The sequence below is a fragment of the Parathielavia appendiculata genome, assembly GCF_033297405.1.
Source record: "Parathielavia appendiculata strain CBS 731.68 unplaced genomic scaffold N657scaffold_15, whole genome shotgun sequence".
NCBI lineage: Eukaryota > Fungi > Ascomycota > Sordariomycetes > Sordariales > Chaetomiaceae > Parathielavia > Parathielavia appendiculata.
In genome coordinates this window covers 220,553-239,627 of record NW_026944234.1, presented here as the reverse complement: position 1 = coordinate 239,627, position 19,075 = coordinate 220,553, and the positions used below count along the sequence as shown (strand labels likewise).

At 56.0% G+C, this 19,075-nt stretch overlaps 6 protein-coding genes and 1 non-coding gene across 7 annotated transcripts; 5 read left to right on the top strand and 2 right to left on the bottom strand.

The window, feature by feature from the left end:
• Nucleotides 1-1,897: 1,897 nt before the first annotated feature.
• N657DRAFT_579407 (tetrahydroxynaphthalene reductase) lies at nucleotides 1,898-3,101 on the top strand (the record flags this gene model as incomplete). Its single annotated transcript, XM_062789385.1, has 4 exons — nucleotides 1,898-2,009; nucleotides 2,261-2,731; nucleotides 2,782-2,909; nucleotides 2,964-3,101. The coding sequence occupies 4 exons, from the start codon at nucleotides 1,898-1,900 to the stop codon at nucleotides 3,099-3,101; spliced, it is 849 nt and encodes a 282-aa protein (XP_062644428.1).
• A 428-nt stretch (nucleotides 3,102-3,529) lies between these two features.
• N657DRAFT_674076 (uncharacterized protein) lies at nucleotides 3,530-5,214 on the bottom strand (the record flags this gene model as incomplete). Its single annotated transcript, XM_062795723.1, has 4 exons — nucleotides 4,670-5,214; nucleotides 3,895-4,522; nucleotides 3,758-3,800; nucleotides 3,530-3,573 (listed from the first exon to the last, which is right to left on the bottom strand). The coding sequence occupies exons 1-4, from the start codon at nucleotides 4,876-4,878 to the stop codon at nucleotides 3,530-3,532; spliced, it is 924 nt and encodes a 307-aa protein (XP_062644427.1). The 5' UTR covers nucleotides 4,879-5,214.
• Nucleotides 5,215-5,463: 249 nt separating this feature from the next.
• Nucleotides 5,464-7,938, top strand: N657DRAFT_648838 (carbohydrate esterase family 3 protein). The gene is made up of 2 exons (XM_062793593.1): nucleotides 5,464-6,373; nucleotides 6,422-7,938. Exons 1-2 carry the CDS (start codon nucleotides 5,722-5,724, stop codon nucleotides 7,528-7,530), a joined length of 1,761 nt encoding a protein of 586 aa, XP_062644426.1. The 5' UTR covers nucleotides 5,464-5,721; the 3' UTR covers nucleotides 7,531-7,938.
• On the bottom strand, nucleotides 7,858-9,223 carry N657DRAFT_553581 (uncharacterized protein; the record flags this gene model as incomplete). Its single annotated transcript, XM_062787919.1, has 6 exons — nucleotides 7,858-7,965; nucleotides 8,132-8,195; nucleotides 8,280-8,397; nucleotides 8,461-8,607; nucleotides 8,696-8,936; nucleotides 9,035-9,223. Coding segments are annotated over 6 exons (867 nt in total), but the record flags the coding sequence as incomplete, so codon positions are not given.
• A 1,454-nt stretch (nucleotides 9,224-10,677) lies between these two features.
• N657DRAFT_683470 (Di-copper centre-containing protein) lies at nucleotides 10,678-12,168 on the top strand (the record flags this gene model as incomplete). The annotated part of the gene is made up of 3 exons (XM_062796573.1): nucleotides 10,678-10,877; nucleotides 11,049-11,292; nucleotides 11,362-12,168. 3 exons carry the CDS (start codon nucleotides 10,678-10,680, stop codon nucleotides 12,166-12,168), a joined length of 1,251 nt encoding a protein of 416 aa, XP_062644424.1.
• Nucleotides 12,169-13,655: 1,487 nt separating this feature from the next.
• Nucleotides 13,656-18,288, top strand: N657DRAFT_579426 (SAPS-domain-containing protein; the record flags this gene model as incomplete). Its single annotated transcript, XM_062789387.1, has 3 exons — nucleotides 13,656-14,321; nucleotides 14,377-16,563; nucleotides 17,257-18,288. 3 exons carry the CDS (start codon nucleotides 13,656-13,658, stop codon nucleotides 18,286-18,288), a joined length of 3,885 nt encoding a protein of 1,294 aa, XP_062644423.1.
• A 691-nt stretch (nucleotides 18,289-18,979) lies between these two features.
• N657DRAFT_t128 lies at nucleotides 18,980-19,067 on the top strand. Its single transcript has one exon. It is a non-coding gene; the product is annotated as a tRNA-Tyr (tRNA).
• Nucleotides 19,068-19,075: the final 8 nt, after the last annotated feature.

Here is a 19,075-nt window from a genome sequence, read left to right as displayed (position 1 = left end):
AAGGTTGGCGATTTTGTCATGTTTTTGATGGACTGATACCGTGGACATGGAGCCCGAGTCAGTTGACAGGATCCAGGGCACTCGAAGGCCACATGAGGTAGCCAAAACTTAAGCCAATTCAATAAAGTACATGCAATGCATTGAAACCTGCTCGGAAACAGGATGGTGTCGGAACGAAGCCGCCTTAATGGCTGCATTCAACGGACCTCGGTGGTTGATTGGTGCCAGCACTGCAACCCCTCTTCCTTACCTACAGTACTTAGTCCTCTCCCATGCCCATCAACAGCATGGTCAATCAAGCACTTTACCACCTTTCAATTCAATCCACTGCTTTGACTCGGAACAGCTTCTTCCAGCGCATATCTCAGCGGTCATCGCCCTGCTGGTTCCAACAGATGGGCACTAGCTCAGGGTACCGTACATGGACGGTACGTAGGCAGCCCACTCGTTCTGGCATAATGAGTCGTGTTCAACATTTAAGGTTTAAAATCACGGACTCGGCCGTTCGGAAGGGCCAATGTGATGAGCCCTGTTGCTGCTCGCCTAGGATGTTACCAAGATATCCGTACCTAGGTAGTTAGTAACGTTAACGTTATGCATATTTGATTTGTCTGCAACCTATGCGTATTCGCTGATAATTTAGTCCGAAGAAGCCGGTTCGAAGCAAAAGTCCATTCGGACAGCTCCAGATGCGGCTTAATCAGTCAAGTCCCATCGTCTCCGAACAATCGACGATAATTAGAATCATTGCCCCCTGAGGTCTCCGACAACACTGCCGTAGTATCGAGTCTCCAGAGGCAAAGCTGCGGTGCGATGTCTAGCTCACAAGCCTTCATGCTACGGTGTGCGCAGCAATCAACAGCTGAGGCGCCGTTACCTATTAATTAGTGCGCCTCGAACTTCCAACTCTCAAAGACGTGGGAAGCATCATAGTTACTTCAACTACAGCGGTTGGCTTGGGTTCAAGAGCTTGGGAGGCATCAAACAGAAAAACTATGAGAGTCGGGAATCCTCTTCTGCTTAATGTCTGAATACCTTACGGACTCGGGTGGTAGGCGCCGTGCCAGGGTTAAAAATACCAGTAGCAAAGGCGCCGGACTTCAGGGCAACCATTGAAGGAGTCGAGTCCGGGCTGGTGTCGCCCGAGACGTTGTGCAGCTTGCTTGGAAGGAACATTTTCTCCCAGGTTGCATCGTAGGTTCAAGGCGGTAGCTGCTTCAGGCTCAACCCGCATATCTCAGCTGGCGGGAAGTTGCAGAACGGTAGGCCGGACCTGGAAATCGAAACGCAGCTGTGAGCTGGAAAGCCGCTGAAGCCTCGAGGGAAGGCGAACTGGAGGTGCCTAAGCACCTTCTACAAGAATCGTCACTGACAGGTGGAACATGGAACTATTTTCAGACAATAATCGTTGCCCGGAACCTGAAATGGATCCGAGTCGAGTCTTTGCATCAACGTTGACACGTTCTTGTGTTTCGCCAGCACCTCCGACGCCCGGCCGGGGCCTGCGCCATGTCCGAATGCCCAAGCCGGCCTTCCTCCAACGTCGTCCGGCGGCCAAGACTGCGCGTAAGGAAGGCGCCAATAAGGCCAGCGAGTCTTGCGGCTTCCATCTCTACATATAAAGGCGGAGCATGTGCCACCGACTCTTGGTCGCCTTCCCTCACTGAAAATCTTGGGACGAGATTTTTGGGTATAAGCTTTCTCTCCCTGTCCCAGCGCTGCTCTCCGAATGAAACTCACTGACATCTTTCGCCGTCTCGTGTCTCGCTTCATACCAATCCGCTCCGCGCCCCAGACCAACGAGACCAAACAATCATCTCCTCCATTGCCATCTTCTTCAGACACAACGCTTCCAAAACCCTCACCCATCGTCACGTACATGACTGCTTCAGCAAAAATGCCTGGCGTTACTGCTCCTGAAGGCTCCAGCAAGTACGACCAAATCCCGGGTCCCCTGGGAATGGCCTCGGCTTCGCTGGAGGGCAAGGTGGCTCTTGTGACCGGCGCCGGTACGTATTCCAAAGCTTCCCGCTTTATTTCATGTTTCGAAATGCACCGTAGACAGTCTCTCTTTCTGTTTGTGCGGCTGGGTGCGCCGGACGGCTCGGTACTTACCCCAACTAATGTCCGGCCCGCTGCCATGGTTTCAACGGTCCAAGCCGGGCATCAGCATATCACATTTGGTTCCGTAACATCCCATTACATTCCGTACTCTTATTGGCATCCAAAATTAGGACATAGGCGTTAACATCATGCATAGGCCGCGGCATTGGTCGGGAGATGGCCCTCGAACTCGGACGCCGCGGCGCCAAGGTGATCGTCAACTACGCCAACAGCGACGAGGCTGCCCAAGAGGTGGTCAACCAGATCAAGAAGAACGGGTCCGACGCGGCATGCATCAAGGCCAACGTGGCCAACGTGGATGAGATCGTCCGCCTGTTTGAGGAGGCCCACAGTACCTTCGGCAAGCTCGACATTGTGTGCTCCAATAGCGGCGTCGTTTCGTTCGGTCACGTCAAGGATGTCACGCCCGAGGAGTTCGATCGTGTCTTCAACATCAACACCCGTGGCCAGTTTTTTGTTGCCCGCGAGGCGTACAAGCACCTCGAGGTCGGCGGCCGCTTGATCCTCATGGGTTCCATCACGGGTCAGGCAAAGGGTGTCCCCAAGCATGCCGTCTACTCTGCGAGCAAGGGTGCCATCGAGACATTTGTGCGGTGCATGGCTATCGGTATGTAGGGCGGGCGCTACCTGTTGGGGCCCATGTGCTGACACAGCCAGATTTCGGTGACAAGAAGATCACCGTCAACGCCGTCGCTCCCGGCGGCATCAAGACCGACATGTACCACGCTGTCTGCAGGGAGTATATTCCGAACGGCGACAAGCTCGATAACGAGGGCGTCGATGAGGTATGGTTCCAGTTCTACCCTCTAATGTTTCATGCACATAATGACTCTTTTCAGTACGCTGCCGGTTGGTCGCCGCTCCACCGGGTTGGCCTTCCCATCGATATCGCGCGTGTTGTCTGCTTCCTGGCGTCCCAGGACGGCGAGTGGATCAACGGCAAAGTTATCGGCATTGACGGCGGTGCTTGTATGTAATGCGAATAGACGGCTCTCTCATCCTTAACACTCCTTCAGTCATGGCAGCGTTTATTGCAACGACAGGTTGCGTTGAATGGTAGACGGACAACAGGGTGCGGGAACTGGCATATAGTAGCGAAGACACACAGGTCACAGAAGCTGTATATCAGTTGGCGGCATTAAGGGGAGCTTTCATAGGAATCCAATACCAAGTCTTAGCAAAGCCCTGGCCAAGGGGCGCATCATGCATCATGTGTGACAGCGTATGCTGACAGTGAAAAATTTGGTGGAGGGCCCTGACCCCTTATAGGGCAATGAGACTGCATGTCCCTAATCTTGATCGGCGCAGTTCTGCTCCGTGGGGACTCTGTCTGTGATCAGTGTTCTATCTCGTACACGACAAATTAGAACATGCTATCCCCCAATACCTGATCTAGGCACCCAATTTAGTCTTTCGACTTCACAACCGCCCACGTTGGCATATCAAAATCTGGAGTTTTCACACATTACGAGTCATATTATAACTACCTATCAGCAGTACGAATGGCCGAGAGACTGCCATTACCCATCTTCATTCCCTTACATCAAGAGAAGCATTACCTTTGACGTACAGACAACCTCACTCGACTAGTCCCGTGTCAGACACCATACGGTACTTTGAACGGACCCCTTACTCCTCTCCTCTTCTTCTTGGACACGGCAGTTATCCCACCTTCCCTGCCAATACTCAATAGCTAACGTAGACGAACCCCTGGCCAACTTCAACACCCTAGCAACCGACAGCCACAGCCACCGCAGCCCCCGTACTGACTCCCATGTCAATCCTTGCTGCACCACTCGTCACAATACCCTTGGTCGCGGTGGCTGTCACAGTATCATTGCCCCTTGCCGTCGTCGTCGGGTAAGTCGCCCCGGCGCGCACACTGCTACTCGTACCGTAACCCGTGCCTTGGGTAAGAGCCGTCACGGCAGTCGACTGCGTGTGGCTGTGGCTGTGGGTGACGGGGTGGCACCACCCTTTGCCTTCGCCGGGGCAGACTACGTCGGGAGTGACGACGGGTTCGAGTAGGGTGATGGTACTGGGAAGAGGATGGTTTGTCGTTGGGGTCGGCAGGGGTGGGAACTCGACTATGGGACAGAGAGTTGTTGAGATGGTGAGCGTTTCGGTGATCACGGTTATGTGAGGGCTGGAGGTGTCTGGGGAGCAGCTGGAGGAATGGGAGGCGGGGCAGGGAATGATGGTTATGGTTGTGGTGATGTAGATCGTTGAGGCTGAGTAGCTTGCGATAGTGGAGGCATTGGTACTGGTCGAGACCGAGGTGGCTTCTGTGGGACTGGCGCTGGTGGTGGTGGTTGACGGGCTGGATATCTGAGGGGACGTTGAACTCTTTGACTCCTCGGTGGAAGTTGAGCTCTGGGCTTCCTCGGCACTGGTTGTACTGGCGACTTCAGTAGTAATGGAGGTAGAGACAGTCATGCTGGAGCTCGAGATAAAGATTTCAGAAGTTGTTGTGGTAGTCGGCTGCAGCACCTCGGGTCCCGTTGTCGGTAGTTGTCGAGGTGAGCGAGAAAGTGGTGTAACTCACACCGCCGTTGTCGGTGCAACGTAACCATTCTTGCACCATCCATCCTTGCCGTCGTCGCCAACAACACAGTGCTTATCACGGGGACGATCCCCTGTTTTGGAAGGACAGCAGGTGTAGTCCAACGCAATGCAGCCGGTTCCACACTGCTGCAAGCCCAACTCCTCGCAAGTCTCAGCGTCATAGGTATCGTCGGTGCGGCGGAGGAGCATTGGGCCCGAGATCCGACGGGCCAGGTCAATGGCGGGCAGGACGCCCAAAATATGAATTTGCGCGTCTTGAACGGGTGAGAGTAAGGGTTATGAACTAGAATAAGAATGAGCGTGGGCGTCCCGGGACAAGAATGAGTGACTTGTCTCTGGAAACGCAGGTAGTGCCCAAGGAGTAGAGAAGAGGGAGAAGGAGCATGACAGGAACAGCCTTTCCTCCAGTTAGCTTTGAATGACCGGCCATCTCGCTGCAGTAGTGTAAACTGGTGCCTGATTCTGATGCAACGCGACGCTGTGATGCAGGTGTGCGGGCGGGCATGCGGGCCTGACAGATTGACAATATTCTCAAGGGTCGAGGCTCTGTCGAAGACATGAGGCCAGTTTCAGCTTCCAACGGGACAGCCAAGGGCTGCAAGGCACACCCAACAGCAGCGCTCGAACCTCTGAATGCCACCTTGTTGGGGTGGATTTGATGTTTTTGGAAGGCCCGGGAATCATGTGAAAGTGTATCGCAGACGACCCCGAGTCAAGAAGCGGCTCAACCGGGATAGTTAGCGCCTTCGAATTCTCGATGCAGTCAACGCGTAATGAAGGTCTCATCAGTTGATACTCCATTGATTAGCATTTTTCTCTTTTTTCCTTTTTTTTTTTCGATGGGAATCTGAGTGTCGGTTGCCAAGACGGCAATGACCCACACCAGGTCCGTTCCGTGTGGAGACCCGTTCAAGCGGGGAATTCCTTCTTCCAGCCCGGCGAAGTCCGGATCAAGCACGACGCGCGAAAGCAACAGCCAACGGATGTGACATCTGAGGAAGATAATATCCGTATTGAAAAACTCTGGCAGTCATGGATCGGTTTGCGATCAGGCAAGATGTGATCAAGGTGATGGTTGTGGGCGACTCGATATCGCACGGGCGCGAGGGAGACTGGACCTGGCGATACCGCATCTGGGAGTGGTTCGAGCAGCAGGAAATATCGGTACGCTTTGTCGGCCCGTACGCTGGCACATCTCCTCCCAATAAACCCCAGCCACCGCGCCCTCCCCGGCTGATCGACCAGCCTCCCGAGCCACCACCACCGCTCCGGACCGATGGGGCCTACGCAGAAGGCGTTGCTCGGCGGTTCTTGGCCAACTCTAACCACTTTGCCGCCGGGGGACGCCAGACTCATCAGGCCAAGGACATCATTTCTGAGCAGGTTGCTGCCCATCAGCCAGACCTCTGTCTCGTCCAGCTCGGTTTTAACGATCTGGGCTGGCGTGTGAGCGGGCCCGTCGAGACGCTGGCGAGCATGAAGCATCTCGTCGATCACGCAAGGTCCGCAAAGACAGATCTGAAGTTTGCTATAGCCGACGTACCTTACCGGACGGACTTGCCGGGCCGTGGAGACCTTCCTGTCAGCACAAAGATCTACAACGACATGCTCGCCCAGTCTATCCCTTACTGGAGCACTGCAAAGTCGCCTATTGCGCTTGTCCAGTTCTGCAAGAACTACTCGTGTAAGTCGTCAGAACTCTTGGGTGGTTCTTGGCTCTGACTTCTTGCAGGTGGGGGCTCCAACTCCGAGGCTGCGTATGACGGACTGCATCCCAATGCCCTCGGCGAGTATCAGATCGCCAGAGCCTTCTCACAGACGCTAGTCTCCGACTTCAACTTCGGCCGCAGCGCGCTTGTGATTCCAGACAAGATTCCTCCTCGGCCTCTGTCCACGCCGGCCAACCTCAGAGCAGCCCCGGCGCCCAGCGGCATCATCATCACCTGGGATTCCGTCTACGGCGCCTTCGGGTATGACCTTCAGCACCGCCTTGCCGGGGAGGGCGACTGGGAATCAACCCATGTAGACTGCAACCGATACGACCAGCAGTGGCTACATAAGGGCCAGACTGTTGAGTGCCGCGTCCGCACCAGTGGCGGTGACACCCTCAAATCTGCTTGGACCCACATCGCCTCGGCTGTCGCCAATCCCCAGACTGCGCCAGCCCCTATTAACATGGTCACTCACGCCACTTCCACTGGCTTCAGCATTTCCTGGACCAACCCGCCACCTCCGTACGCTGGCGATATTGACCGATACGGGATCACCAACTTCGACAGCGATCAGCCAGGCGCATTCCTCTGCAAAGTAGGTGTCAGAGGTAACCAGGCAGAGATCACAGGACTCACTCCCGGGCACCGTTATTACATCTCCATGGAGACATGGACTACGTTTGGTGGCGGAATTCCAGCCGCTGCTCGCGCTGTGTTGGTAGGCCGGGGATCGCCTGCTGTTCCGACATCTCTGCGCGCCAGGGCCCTTGACGCTCTGGCTGTCGAGCTTGCCTGGCCCGAGGTTCTGGATGCCGCAGGATACGATGTTTGGGTTCGGCGAGAAGGTCCTATCCATGGTCGACTTGGCGTACGGCTCTCTCCCACGCTGTGGCCCCTTCCAGAATCTATGGTACACGTATCTGATGGCACAATCCCCGGCTGCAAAACGATGAAGGCCATTCTTCCTAACATGGAGCCATCCGTTTGGGATTGGGAGTACGCCGTCGAAGCGTATAACGGAGACGACCGGTCTGGCCTATCCGAATGGTTGACTCCGCCTCCTTTAGCTCCCGAGAAGATGTCCTTGGCAACGACGGACTTGATACACATTGAACTCAAACATGGTTGAGCTCTATCCAACCTGAACAAAATAAAAATATAAATGGGTGTAAGGCGCTCGTACTATCAAGCCAGAACGCCATCACGTCACAGTTGTCTTCAGCTCGCCATTCTTCATGCCATCCTTATCCCACTCGATAATCCTCTCCTCGCTCGACGTCGGACTCGGCGCCGCACCCCGGACGGTCGCATGGTGGTGAAACTTGCTGTGACGGAGCGTGGGGCCCATCTCGTACAGACCGCCGCCCTGCTCGGCAGATGAACTCTGGCCAAGTCCGGACTTGTTGTTCGGCTGTCCTCGGCGTCCGCCGCTCGCATACCTGTAGTCCTGCGTCGTGGTATTGAGCTTGAGCCAGCGGCCGACCAGCGGCTTGAGGGTTGGCGCGCAAGCTGCAACGACACCAACGTTTTGTTGGAGGCTGAGAGGGTTGTCGATTTGAGTCAGCTTCGAAAAAAGGGATATGCAAGGATTTTATTGGAGGCCGGGGTGGGAACGTACAAGCCCAGTGTCTGAGTCCAGTTGTGGCTGTCATGTCGGGCAGGCTTGCTGTCAGCCACAAGGTACTTCAGTCAGAGCTTGGAATTTGAGAGAGAGAGAGGCCATACAACACTGCGTCGGGATCGCCCCGAAACTTGACTTGGGAGACGGCTTTTGCGACTCCAATGAAGACCGCGCTGGCAGAAGAGACAAAAGGCAATGGAGTCAGTTCAAGCAAAGGCCCCAAGAATGCTCGGCCTCCAAGCCAACGACAGACTCACATATATCCCAGGCTAAACACGCCGATTAAGTAGGCCCGCGCCCGTACCGACATACGCAGCCGCCATATGATGGGAATGGGAAGAGTCGCAAAGCAGACGTCGGTGAATATATTGCAGCCTAGTTCGAGTCAGCTTTCTCGATGCCACTCTGCACCCCGGCTTGGTATGTCTCGGAACGGACCTGTGTTGATAAGGGGGAAGATGCGGAAGATCTCTATCGGCCAGCACTTCGCCGTCTTCAAAAGTGCTTTATCCCACTGTGCAGCAACCGGATCACAATAGGCCAGAATCGAGATCCAGCTCTCGACCATGTAGAGGCAGATGAAAACTGAATGTCCCATATCAGCGCCTGTGTTCTGGAGCCGCGTTTCCTTTGGCGATTTCGACACGCCTGGGTGGGAAGGTCAAAGTCTCACCAATCAAGCCCCAAATCACCCTCGTCCACCACGTGTTCATTGGGTTGCTCAGCCGGAGCAGAGAGAAAGCCACCGAGAGCTTGAGGAAGCAAAGACTGGTGACTGTGGTGAAGATTGCTTGGATGAAGACGGTTATGCCGTAGACTTTTTGGTCATCATCTGATAACGTGAATGCATGGTGACCCAGGCCGTGTGCTGTTGCTACTGCTATTGTAATCATCCCTCCTCCTGTGAGACCGATCTGCAAGGCCAAGTCGGCTGTTTGTCAGTGTCTTCCCTGCTCCGGCGGGGACAGCGGTCCCAGGGGACTCTGCTTCTTGGGCTGTCGGAACAACATACTATGCACAAGACCATCATCACGTCGTCCTTGCCAAAGGCCTTGACAACGAAGATGCGCGTATACATGCGCATGCAGAAGCATATTAGAGCAAGCGCATGGAAAGTGATGCCGAGCCCGAGAATGCGAGGAACGTTGCTCTCGCCAGCGAGGGCCGGGTCCGACGGCGGCGCTTTAGTCGTGGCCGACATGATGCAGGCTCTCCAGCGGCGACGGCGTCGACGTCGTCGAGCATGAGCAGGTGGAAAACGCTGGTGGTGAAGAAGACATGGCATCGGCCAGTGCCCAAAGGTGTTATACTCGGAGTGAGGGTTGCCGTCCAACAAACTTCAAGTGTTTCGGCCGGGATCGCAATCCCCATGCAACCACGGGTTGCAGTCGCCAGCACGCACACATGGCTCGTACCTTAACTGACATGGGTGACCGAACATGGATTTGTTGAAAGTGCCCCTGAGTCGCGAAAACGAGGTTATGCATGTGCCCACTGTCATGCAGCAACCTGCCTCTTTAAGCACAGGGGACAAACCATTCGGAAAAATCAGAGCCTCTGGGGACCATGTCTCGAAGCACCTGGGTGCCATGCTTCTGGCTTTACCCAAGTTTCCATCGCATCATGCAATGCTTTTGGCCTATTCTGCCAAAAAATCGTACTATACCGTCCCCAGGTACGGAGTAGCGCGAATTGGAGATAGGAAAGCACAGTAACCATTCACCGTTCAAGTCTTGCATACGGAGTATTCCGTACCTACGAGCGTTTCGAAATTGCATCTACCCTCGGGCCGGCGCCAAATCTGAGTAGTGGCTCGTGTTGCTGCCGCGAAGTCGGTGACAGAACCCATGAGGGAAAAGTTCCTCTTGGGTCGGCCGCTGACCCTGGAACGTTACACTGCTAAGGGACCGCCCCGACGGGGGTGCCGGATCGTGCCTGCCGAACGCGCCACCACCCACTTGGCCCCTCCTTCCCCTGGAGCGTTGAAAACCATTTCACCGAGCGTGGGCGCATGGCACCGAGAACCCAAGGGTCCAACAACCGAAGAATTCGTTGGCCGACGGGGGACAATATACCTTATGAGGGGAACCATCCACTCGGTGACTCGATCGCCAGGCATACCTAATTGTGCGTCAAGATCGAGCTCCTGTGTTCACTGTTGATCTCCGATGACTACGGAGTATAGTGGTGGGACATCGATGAATGCATATTTCCACGAAAATTGATCCAAGACTTTATCAGTCGGTGGATCAACAAGGGTTTCTTCCCAGGAGCATGGCCTTGCATCCTTTCGAGCCTGTGGCCCCTGACGCGATTGGGTACCTTCGCGAACACCTGCACTGCATCTCATCCTCCATTGGGCCTGGACCGTATCCAGCCCCGTTCCATCAGGGCCGTCCGCCCTTGAGTATCACCCGCCTGGGTAGCGAGAATGAGGAGCACCGGATCCGGTATAGAGCCGGAGCAGCCAACACGGCCGGGTTCCAGAGTCGGCAACTGTGCCCACCCTCCACGTGGACCACGCGGCGCGGTACTTAACGTTATGGGCGTACCGCCGATTGCCCTGATGTGGTCTTGATCCGAAGTCGATCATCCAACCGTGTTTATGCAGGTCCAGGTTCGACATTCCGTGACGCCGCTTTGAATCTGCCCGACATGCATTTCTCCCTAGTGCCCGCCGTTGGGGCCCTTCTGCTTGCCGCCACCGTCACCACTGCGGCCCCTACGGAGGATGCCCTGGTGATCCTCGAAGATCTTCAGAGGCAGGTTGAAACCAAGCTGCACGACTCGGAGACTCTTCAGGCCCGCGGGTCTGGACATTGCACGCTCCTAAACGCTGCCGTCCGTAAAGACTGGTATATCTGCCCAATTCTCCTTTTCACCAGACGTCCCCCACCGTCTGCAGACGAAATGTCTTGTCAAGGGCCTTCTTGTTTGCTGGCCAGACGGACCGGACGCGGATATTTCACAGGCTGCTGTTGTTGACCAAACACACTGACATTGGCTCCGGTTACTACCTTGGCTAGGGAGCACATGTCCAAAGTCGAAAGAAAGGACTACATCAGGGCAGTAAAGTGCTTATGGAAGTTGCCGTCCGTCGATCCGGATTTTTCGGCCGCCCAGAACCACTTTGACGACTATGTCGCCGTGCACATGAACCAGACCAACTTCATCCACGGCACGGCCAACTTCCTCACGTGGCACCGCTACCTCATATGGCTCTGGGAGCAGAAGTTGCGCAACCAGTGTGGCTACAAGGGATATTTGCCGGTAGGTTCTGTCTCGGCTGCTTGTCTGGATATGCAACAAAACCACAGGAGCGCTAATTCCCCATTGCAGTACTGGAACTGGTTCAAGTACCAGGACGACCTGTCCAAGTCGCCAGTCTTCGACGGCAGTGATACCAGCCTAGGCGGCGATGGCGAGTACTTTGCCCACAACGGCAGTGTCGTCGGCGCTGGACGGATCTGGCTGCCGTCAGGAAAGGGCGGCGGCTGCGTGAAGTCGGGTCCTTTTGTCAAGTACGCTCCGTTCTCCTTAACACCACCTACCTCACTGTCCCTTGCATCCCCCATGACCAAAAACGAAAGACATCTGACCACGCAATTACTCGTCGGCAGCTATACAATCAACATCGGCCCGGTCCAGCCCGCCATGCAAGGTTACACCCCCGTCTACACCGACGTCAAGAAACTCAACCCGCGCTGCCAGCGGCGTGACCTCACCATGGCCGCATCCATGTCCACCTTCACAGCCTCGAACCTGCTCAACGTCACCGTCGGCCGCGCATCGGCCACCGTCGGCCACTTCCAAGACGAGCTGCAAGGCCCGTACGGAACGCTCCGCCTGCACGGCGCCGGCCACTACTCCATGGGCGGCGACGGCTCCGACGTCTTCACGTCACTCAACGACCCGGCCTTTTACCTACACCACGCCATGATCGACCGCATTTACTGGATCTGGCAGGTCCTGCACCCGGCCGAGGCGAACAAGGTCAACGGCACCATCACTTTCCGCAACAACCCGCCCAGCCGCGTGGGCACCGTCGATGACCTGCTCGACATGGGGAAGCTGGGACCGTCAATCCCCATCAAGGATGTTTTGAACACACTCGGGGGCACTCCGCTGTGCTACATCTACGTTTAGATGGGTTTGTCCGAGTCGTTTTTGTCGCCGGGGGTAGGGGAGCAAGGTGAAGGCGTGCGGTCAATATCATGCCATAATGACGGGGTTGGCGATAGCTTCAAGTTCGTTTGTGGCCCTTGACGTTGATACTCGGAGTTGATGCACGAGTTGAAAGCAAAGGTCGGCTGCATAACCCAATTTGAGCCTTGACAGGTCAGCCCATGCATTTGCACGGTTGTCCGTCATTCAGGATATGTGTGCGAATACCTTTGCAATAAGGTCGAGTGCTCACCGGCCGTCAATATAACAAAACTCGGCCCTTTTGTTGGCCGTTGAGGAATCTTCAGCTAACTCGTTGACGGTGACGGTGACGAGGTTGATGTTGTGATGGCCACGTTGTAGGGCTCCAGCGATGTGGGAGCATTAAACGGGGGGATGAACGTGCTTGGTTTAGGGATTAGTAGCCAAGTCAACAGAGCCAGCCATGTCTTCAACAAATGTACAAAAACAACCGAAGAACGGGTTTTCAAGCCTTAAGGTATTTGAAGATATATACGGCTTCGATCGCTCAACAGCTACCCAAGACAAACAATCTGGTCTGTTTGCCATGTGCAAGAAAGGGAAAGGGCACAATAAAAAATATGTGGGGCTAGCCCTTGGCCTCACCACTTACGAGCCGAGCGCAGTGGATCTCATCCTGGGCCCCACAGGACGAGGGCGGGACTGGCTGATGCTGGTTGAACTTGAACTGTTGATGGAGGGCTTGTCCCAACCCGCAGTCAACCTCATTCTCTCGCATCACACATTCCCGACTCCAAAAAGCGGCCCCGCGCGCCCTGACTCTTCCCAAGGCTGCGGCACTGGCTACACTACGGATACACATCTTCTCTTTTCGTTCTTTTGCACCCGTCTTGCGGCATTGTAACTGTAGCATTATTGCATTTCAACCAAGGTTTCCATTGTAGGTTCCCCTCCTCCCGATCACCGGTCTTGTCATCCTGCCCAGTTCGCACAACCAACGCTTGGCTCGGAGTCCTTGCGTAAGCTGAGCACTCGTTCCCCTTAAACATCTTACCGCTCACGTCGTGTTGGCATCTCAACTTGTGTCGCTTCTTGGAGGCTGGCAATGGTGCCCGCATCGACGGCAGCAACCCCACTCTCTTTCGCCGAGAACGCCCACCGAGCTCCCCCACTTTACGTCGGATTGCTAACCATCCCATACTCCTAGATACCTTAGACATTGAGATACCCGTTCGTGCCTCGGACCACCTCCTCCATCTGCATCACCGCCGGCCTAAATACATTCCGCGTCTCCTCTCCCCGTGTGCGCCATTCTCCATTTCTTGGGCCGCAACGCAAAGAGACCGACCGCCTTTCCTACCACCCCAAGCCGACGCATGCGAAGGATCGCGACTTGCGAACAACGCCGAGGTCGTGGTGTAATCGGGCCACTTATCAGTGGCATCTCGCCGCTGCTGTGACCTAAGAGTCAGCCGCGGTCGCCCAACATGTTTTGGAGATTTGGCGGTTACGCCAATGTCTCCACCATCGACACCATTCTCGACAAGGACAAATTTCAACTCGAGGAACTCCTCGACGAAAGCGACCTCGTTCAGGAGCTGAAGCAGCACAATGCACGACTCGTCGAATACCTTCGGGACCCGCAGGTCCTCGAGAAACTACTCAAATATGTAGTTGCCCCCAAGCTCGAGCCAGTCGCTGCACCCGACGACGACGAAGATGAAGATGAGGACGAGAAAAGCCAGGGATTTGCTGGTCCATCCATCAGATCGTGGAGCTCCTCAAAAGCCGGCGACACCAGCCATGAGGACGGCGAAAAGAAACGGAACCGATACGCCTTCGTCTCCACCGAGATCCTGTCATCTGAGACATGGTCAATATACGATGCGCTTATGGAGAGCAAGCAACTTCTTCACGACTTCTGGCAGTTTTTGAAGCGCGAGCCTCCTCTTGACCCTCTGCAGGCGAGCTATTTCACAAAGGTCAACGAGTCGTTGTTTGACAAGAAGACGGAGGAGATGCTGGACCTCCTGAAATCCATGGAAGGGGCTATATCGGACATCTTAAGACACGTAGATTGCCCTATGATTATGGATCTGTTGCTCAAGATCATCAGCTTGGAGCGAACTGAGAATGGACAGGGCGTCGTTGAGGTACGTGGCAGACTTGCCTCTTGCTGATTCTAGGACTAACTACAGGCCTGGGCAGTGGCTCTATACGCAAAACGTTATGCCGACACTCCTCTCCTTCCTCGGGCCGGAGCACAGCTGGGCGACCCAGACCTCTGCTGCTGACTTCATCAAGGCCATCATCACTGTTTCGGCCAATGCGTCGCAAAACGAACAGACGTGTATCGGCCCCAACGAGCTCACGCGCCAGCTGGTTTCGAAGCCATGCGTTGAGCAACTCATTCAATACATGCTCGGTGGCGGCAACCCGCTGACGTGCGGCGTCGGTATTGTGATTGAGGTCATCAGGAAGAACAATTCAGACTATGACCCAGAAGGCGTGGATATCAACGCAGCCCCGTCCAGTCGGGACCCCATCTATCTCGGGACGCTCCTTCGCCTTTTCGCCGAGCACGTCCCTGATTTCATGAATCTCATTCTGAATGCGCCAGCTCAGAAGCAACGGATCTCTTCGACTTTTGGGGCCCCTCTTGAGCCGCTGGGTTTTGACCGATTCAAGACGTGCGAGTTGATGGCGGAGCTTCTGCATTGCAGCAACATGATGCTGCTCAACGAAGCCGGTGCCGAGGGCTTGATCGCCGCCCGGGACGCCCTTCGTCACCGGCTTAGAGCGGAGGGCCGATTGCAGCCAATGAGCGGCAGTAATGATGCGCCGACAGAAGATCTTTCCATGCAAGCCCCGCAGCCGCCGGCCGCGGAGCAAGGCCGGAGGCTCGAAGTCATGAACTTGTCCTCGGACGACGACGGCTTTGAGGAGGTGTCGCATGCTGCAGACGATGAAAATACCCACGGCGTCGTGGAGCTCCCTGATGCCCCCACGCATCCCCCAGGATCTTCTTTGCTCGAAAAGGACGACGACGAGTTCGTCGATGAACCTCTCAGCTCGCCCAAGCTGACAACGCTTGAGCCGGAAGTCAGCAGGACCGAGCAGCAGCAACCATTTGATGATGCTGACCTGATGGTTGCCCCACTCTCTCCTAACAAGAAGGCGACGTCGACGTCAGCAGGCGGGGAGGTCAAACAAGCCACAACTGCTGGGAACATTTGCCAGCAAGCGGCGGCGGTCAGCGGAGAGTCAGAGGCGAAAGGCGACGGGTCACGCCAGGCTGAGCAAGCAGACGAATCTGCCAGTGCCCCGGCCGCCCCAAAGACCCACGAACCAAAGGCAGAAGGTACCGCTGAAACCAAACCATCGACCAGCGAAGCGGCGTCCTCTCATTCACCGGACAACCCAGGCTCCGTGATCATCGAAGGGAATGCTCCATTGCCTCCCCAAGAGGGACCCGCAGAATCGGTTGCAGCCAATGCCGAACCGTCACAAGAAAAAGCTGTCGAGGCACACATCAAGGACATCGCGACGCAAATGTCGGAAACGGAGCCGGTGCAGCCCGAGGCTTTTCCCTCACAACCAGCCCCGGAGACGAGAGACACCTCTGTCATCATGACCGACGCATTAAGGGCCGAAACCGAGGTTCCTGTCAAACCCAGTCCGGTTGTTGGAGACTATCTGAAGATGCAATTTGTTGAGCACCGTGTCGTCCCAACAATCCTCGGCTTCTTCTTCAAGTATCCATGGAACAACTTCCTTCATAACGTCGTGTACGACATCGTTCAGCAGGTATTCAACGGGCCCATGGATAGGGGTTACAATCCGACGCTCGCCATCAGCCTGTTTGAGGCCGCCGACATCACGAATCAGATCATCAACGGACAACTCACTAGCGAAAAGTCCCAAGCTGAGACCAAGACTCGCATGGGATTCATGGGCCACCTGACGCTCATTGCAGAAGAGGTTGTCAAGTTCACCGAACGCCACCCCCCTGAGCTCCTGAGCGAGCTGGTGCTGAAGAAAGTGATGGCGCAGGATTGGGTCAACTACGTTGAGGGCGCTCTTGCTGAGACGCGCGAGCGTGACAACGCTATTCTCGGCGGCGTCCGGCCGGAAGTGGCCATGAGCCGGGCAAACGCTCAGAGTCTAATGGGCGCCGGATTCTCTGGGTTGAGCTCGATCGGCCTCGGCGGTGGCCCCTCCAGTGCTCTCGCGGACGCCGGGCTTAACGGCAGCTCCGAACTGGCCGAGGGCTCCGGCAGCGGCGGGATCGGACCCTTTGCTATCAGCGCGGGGACTCTGATGAGCGGATTCGGCAGTTCTAGTGACGAAGACGAAGACGAGGAACAGGACACGGAAGAGGATGTCAACAATGAGGTTGGTCATCTCAATTCTTCTGACGATTGGCTTATGGGCAGGAACGACGTACTTGCGGGCCCGAGTGGGCGCGTGAATCCGTATAAGAGGCGCAAGTGCAGTGTCGGTGTCGCTCAGAGCGACCCTGGCATCGACGAGCCGGACTACGATCACCTTTTTGATGCCTGGAGCGGGCCGGGTCCATGTTGCGGGTCCGGTTCCACCCCTAGCAGTTTATTCCGCGAGTTTTCTAGGATGATGACTCGATTCGGAGAGCGGAGATGAAGACGGGAACACGTCGCGGGGCTTTCTATTGTCTTGGAGCTAAGGCTTCATTTCGATGGCACAATGGCTTTCCTAGGAAATCTGGTTGTGTGGATAACACTGGCAGCGGAGTAGCTGGCTGCCATGGCTTTTCAATAAGTCTTGAGCAGTTGAGCTGCTGTTATTTGCCACTGTCATGGAGACCGTTGCTTTTTCGAGTTGTTGCTTCCTGATTCAGACCAGAGCAGGTGCCCAGTGGGCAGCCACGCTTTCCTTCGGATGGGCTGTGTTTCCAGGGTTCATGTTCTCTCCGCCTGCGTCCTCCTCCTATCACTAGGGTGTTCATTAGCTGTGTCTGGCGCGCTTGCACATCGGCGACTCATCCACGTTTGCGCTCGCTGGTCTTCATTCGCGTCATTTTGCCGGACACAGACACTAACAACCTTGCAGTTCCGGGCCTACACCGACCCCCTGAATGCCAACTCCAACGCCATGAACCCGCCTTCGATCCCCCCTCCTCCGCCTCCCCCACCGCCTCTCAACATCCCTCCATCACGAGCCCGCCTCCAACTTGCCGCCCGTTTGGCGATGAACAAGCGCAACGCGGCGGCGACCGCTGCTGCCAACGGCGGTCAGGAGGGCAGCTTGCCCCCCACGGCAGACGACGCAACTGGGTCCGGAGGCTTCACCCTCCCTAGCACGACAGGGAGTGAGCGGTTGCGCGACCCCTTCGCTGACTACGACGATGACGACGAGGACAACTCGGGCAGCGGAAGTGATGACGGCGAGACCGAGAACGGGCAAGGCGACGAAGGCTTGGGAGTGGACTCGACCAGCACAGCTTGGAACCGTGGGTCGTGGTGGCGGGGCGTGGTCCGCGGCACCAGGCGCGGCGGGACCAGCGGAGCGGGCTACGACGACCAGGACGTGGACGAGGTTGAGCGGTTCGGCGACGGGCGGGACGATGATAGCAGCGATGAGGAGGGCGGTCGGCGGTTGGGGGTTGAAGACGACGAGGATGTCGTCGAGGACGAAGAGTTTGGCGACTTTGCCATGCCCGAGGTCGAAGAGGGCGTCGGCGGCGGCGGTGTGTCAGGCATCGACCCCGCCCGCGAGAGCATCCTTCACAAACCTATGCCCTTGCACCCTACCTCGACAACGGCGCTCAAGAGCACTACCATCAGTCCGTTTAGCGGCCTGTGGCCGTTCTCGAGGGACAATAAGAAGGAGGATGACACGTCGTCGGGTCAAGGGGAAGGGTCAAATGCTAGTACCCCTACCGCGCCTTCCCCCGGGCCGGGCGGCTTCACGGAGGAACCGGTCCAGCTGACGCATGAGGAAGAGGCTATGCTCAGCGAGGACGGGAAGAGGATTGACCGGGCGGTGGAGGCTAAGCGGAGGACTAGCATTGAGGACCCGGATGAGGACGAGGTGGATGTGGGCGAGGAAATCATTGTGCACCGCTCACCGGGGATCCGTTAGAGGCGGGCGGCTGGTGCTGTGTGGGGCGGGGGCCGATGATGGGGGCTGTTTGGGCATGGTGGGCGCAGGGTTGGCTGGGTGGATGGGATGAATGGGTGTATTGGGTTTCGATATCTGAGGTGATATGGGTAGGTCTGGGTGGGTGAGCTGGAACGGGGGCAGATGGCTGGGTTTTGTATTTGTCTGTACTCGTAGCCTACGCTAGCTACCTGGTATTGATGCATGTTGGCTTTGTAAGGTCTCCCCGCGGTTTGGTCGAGTTGCTGAGCTGAGGCATCATATGCAGTGGACGAAGCTGTTGCCTCGTATTCGCAGGACGTTACCATGAGGATTGCTGCTCCCGCGGCGTTTGAGCAACAATACGGTTCAGGCTGCCAGGCAAGGTCTGATACCTTATTTGACAACTCCTCCCTGCTGTTCACGACAAGCCTGGGCCTGAACGCTAGACGCTGCACGACAAAGTGGGTGTCTCCGTTGGCAGTCTCCTGAAAATGGCACCGCCCATGGTTGATCAACCAGTTTGAATACGACGGATGGAGCCGTGCCTTTGCGACATCGACTACGTCCTCTTAGCTGCGCCGAACTATCCAGAACGCTGTGCTTGATGCAGTGAGACGGACAAAATGTGTTTTGTCGCAAAGCAAAGAAGTTCGCTTTATAGGCTCATTTTCTGGAGTCGCACTTAACAAATCCCCTTGTGGTGTAGTTGGCTATCACGTTCGGCTGTAAATGCGTTTATTGATACCGAAAGGTCACCGGCTCGATTCCGGTCGAGGGGACTTTTACT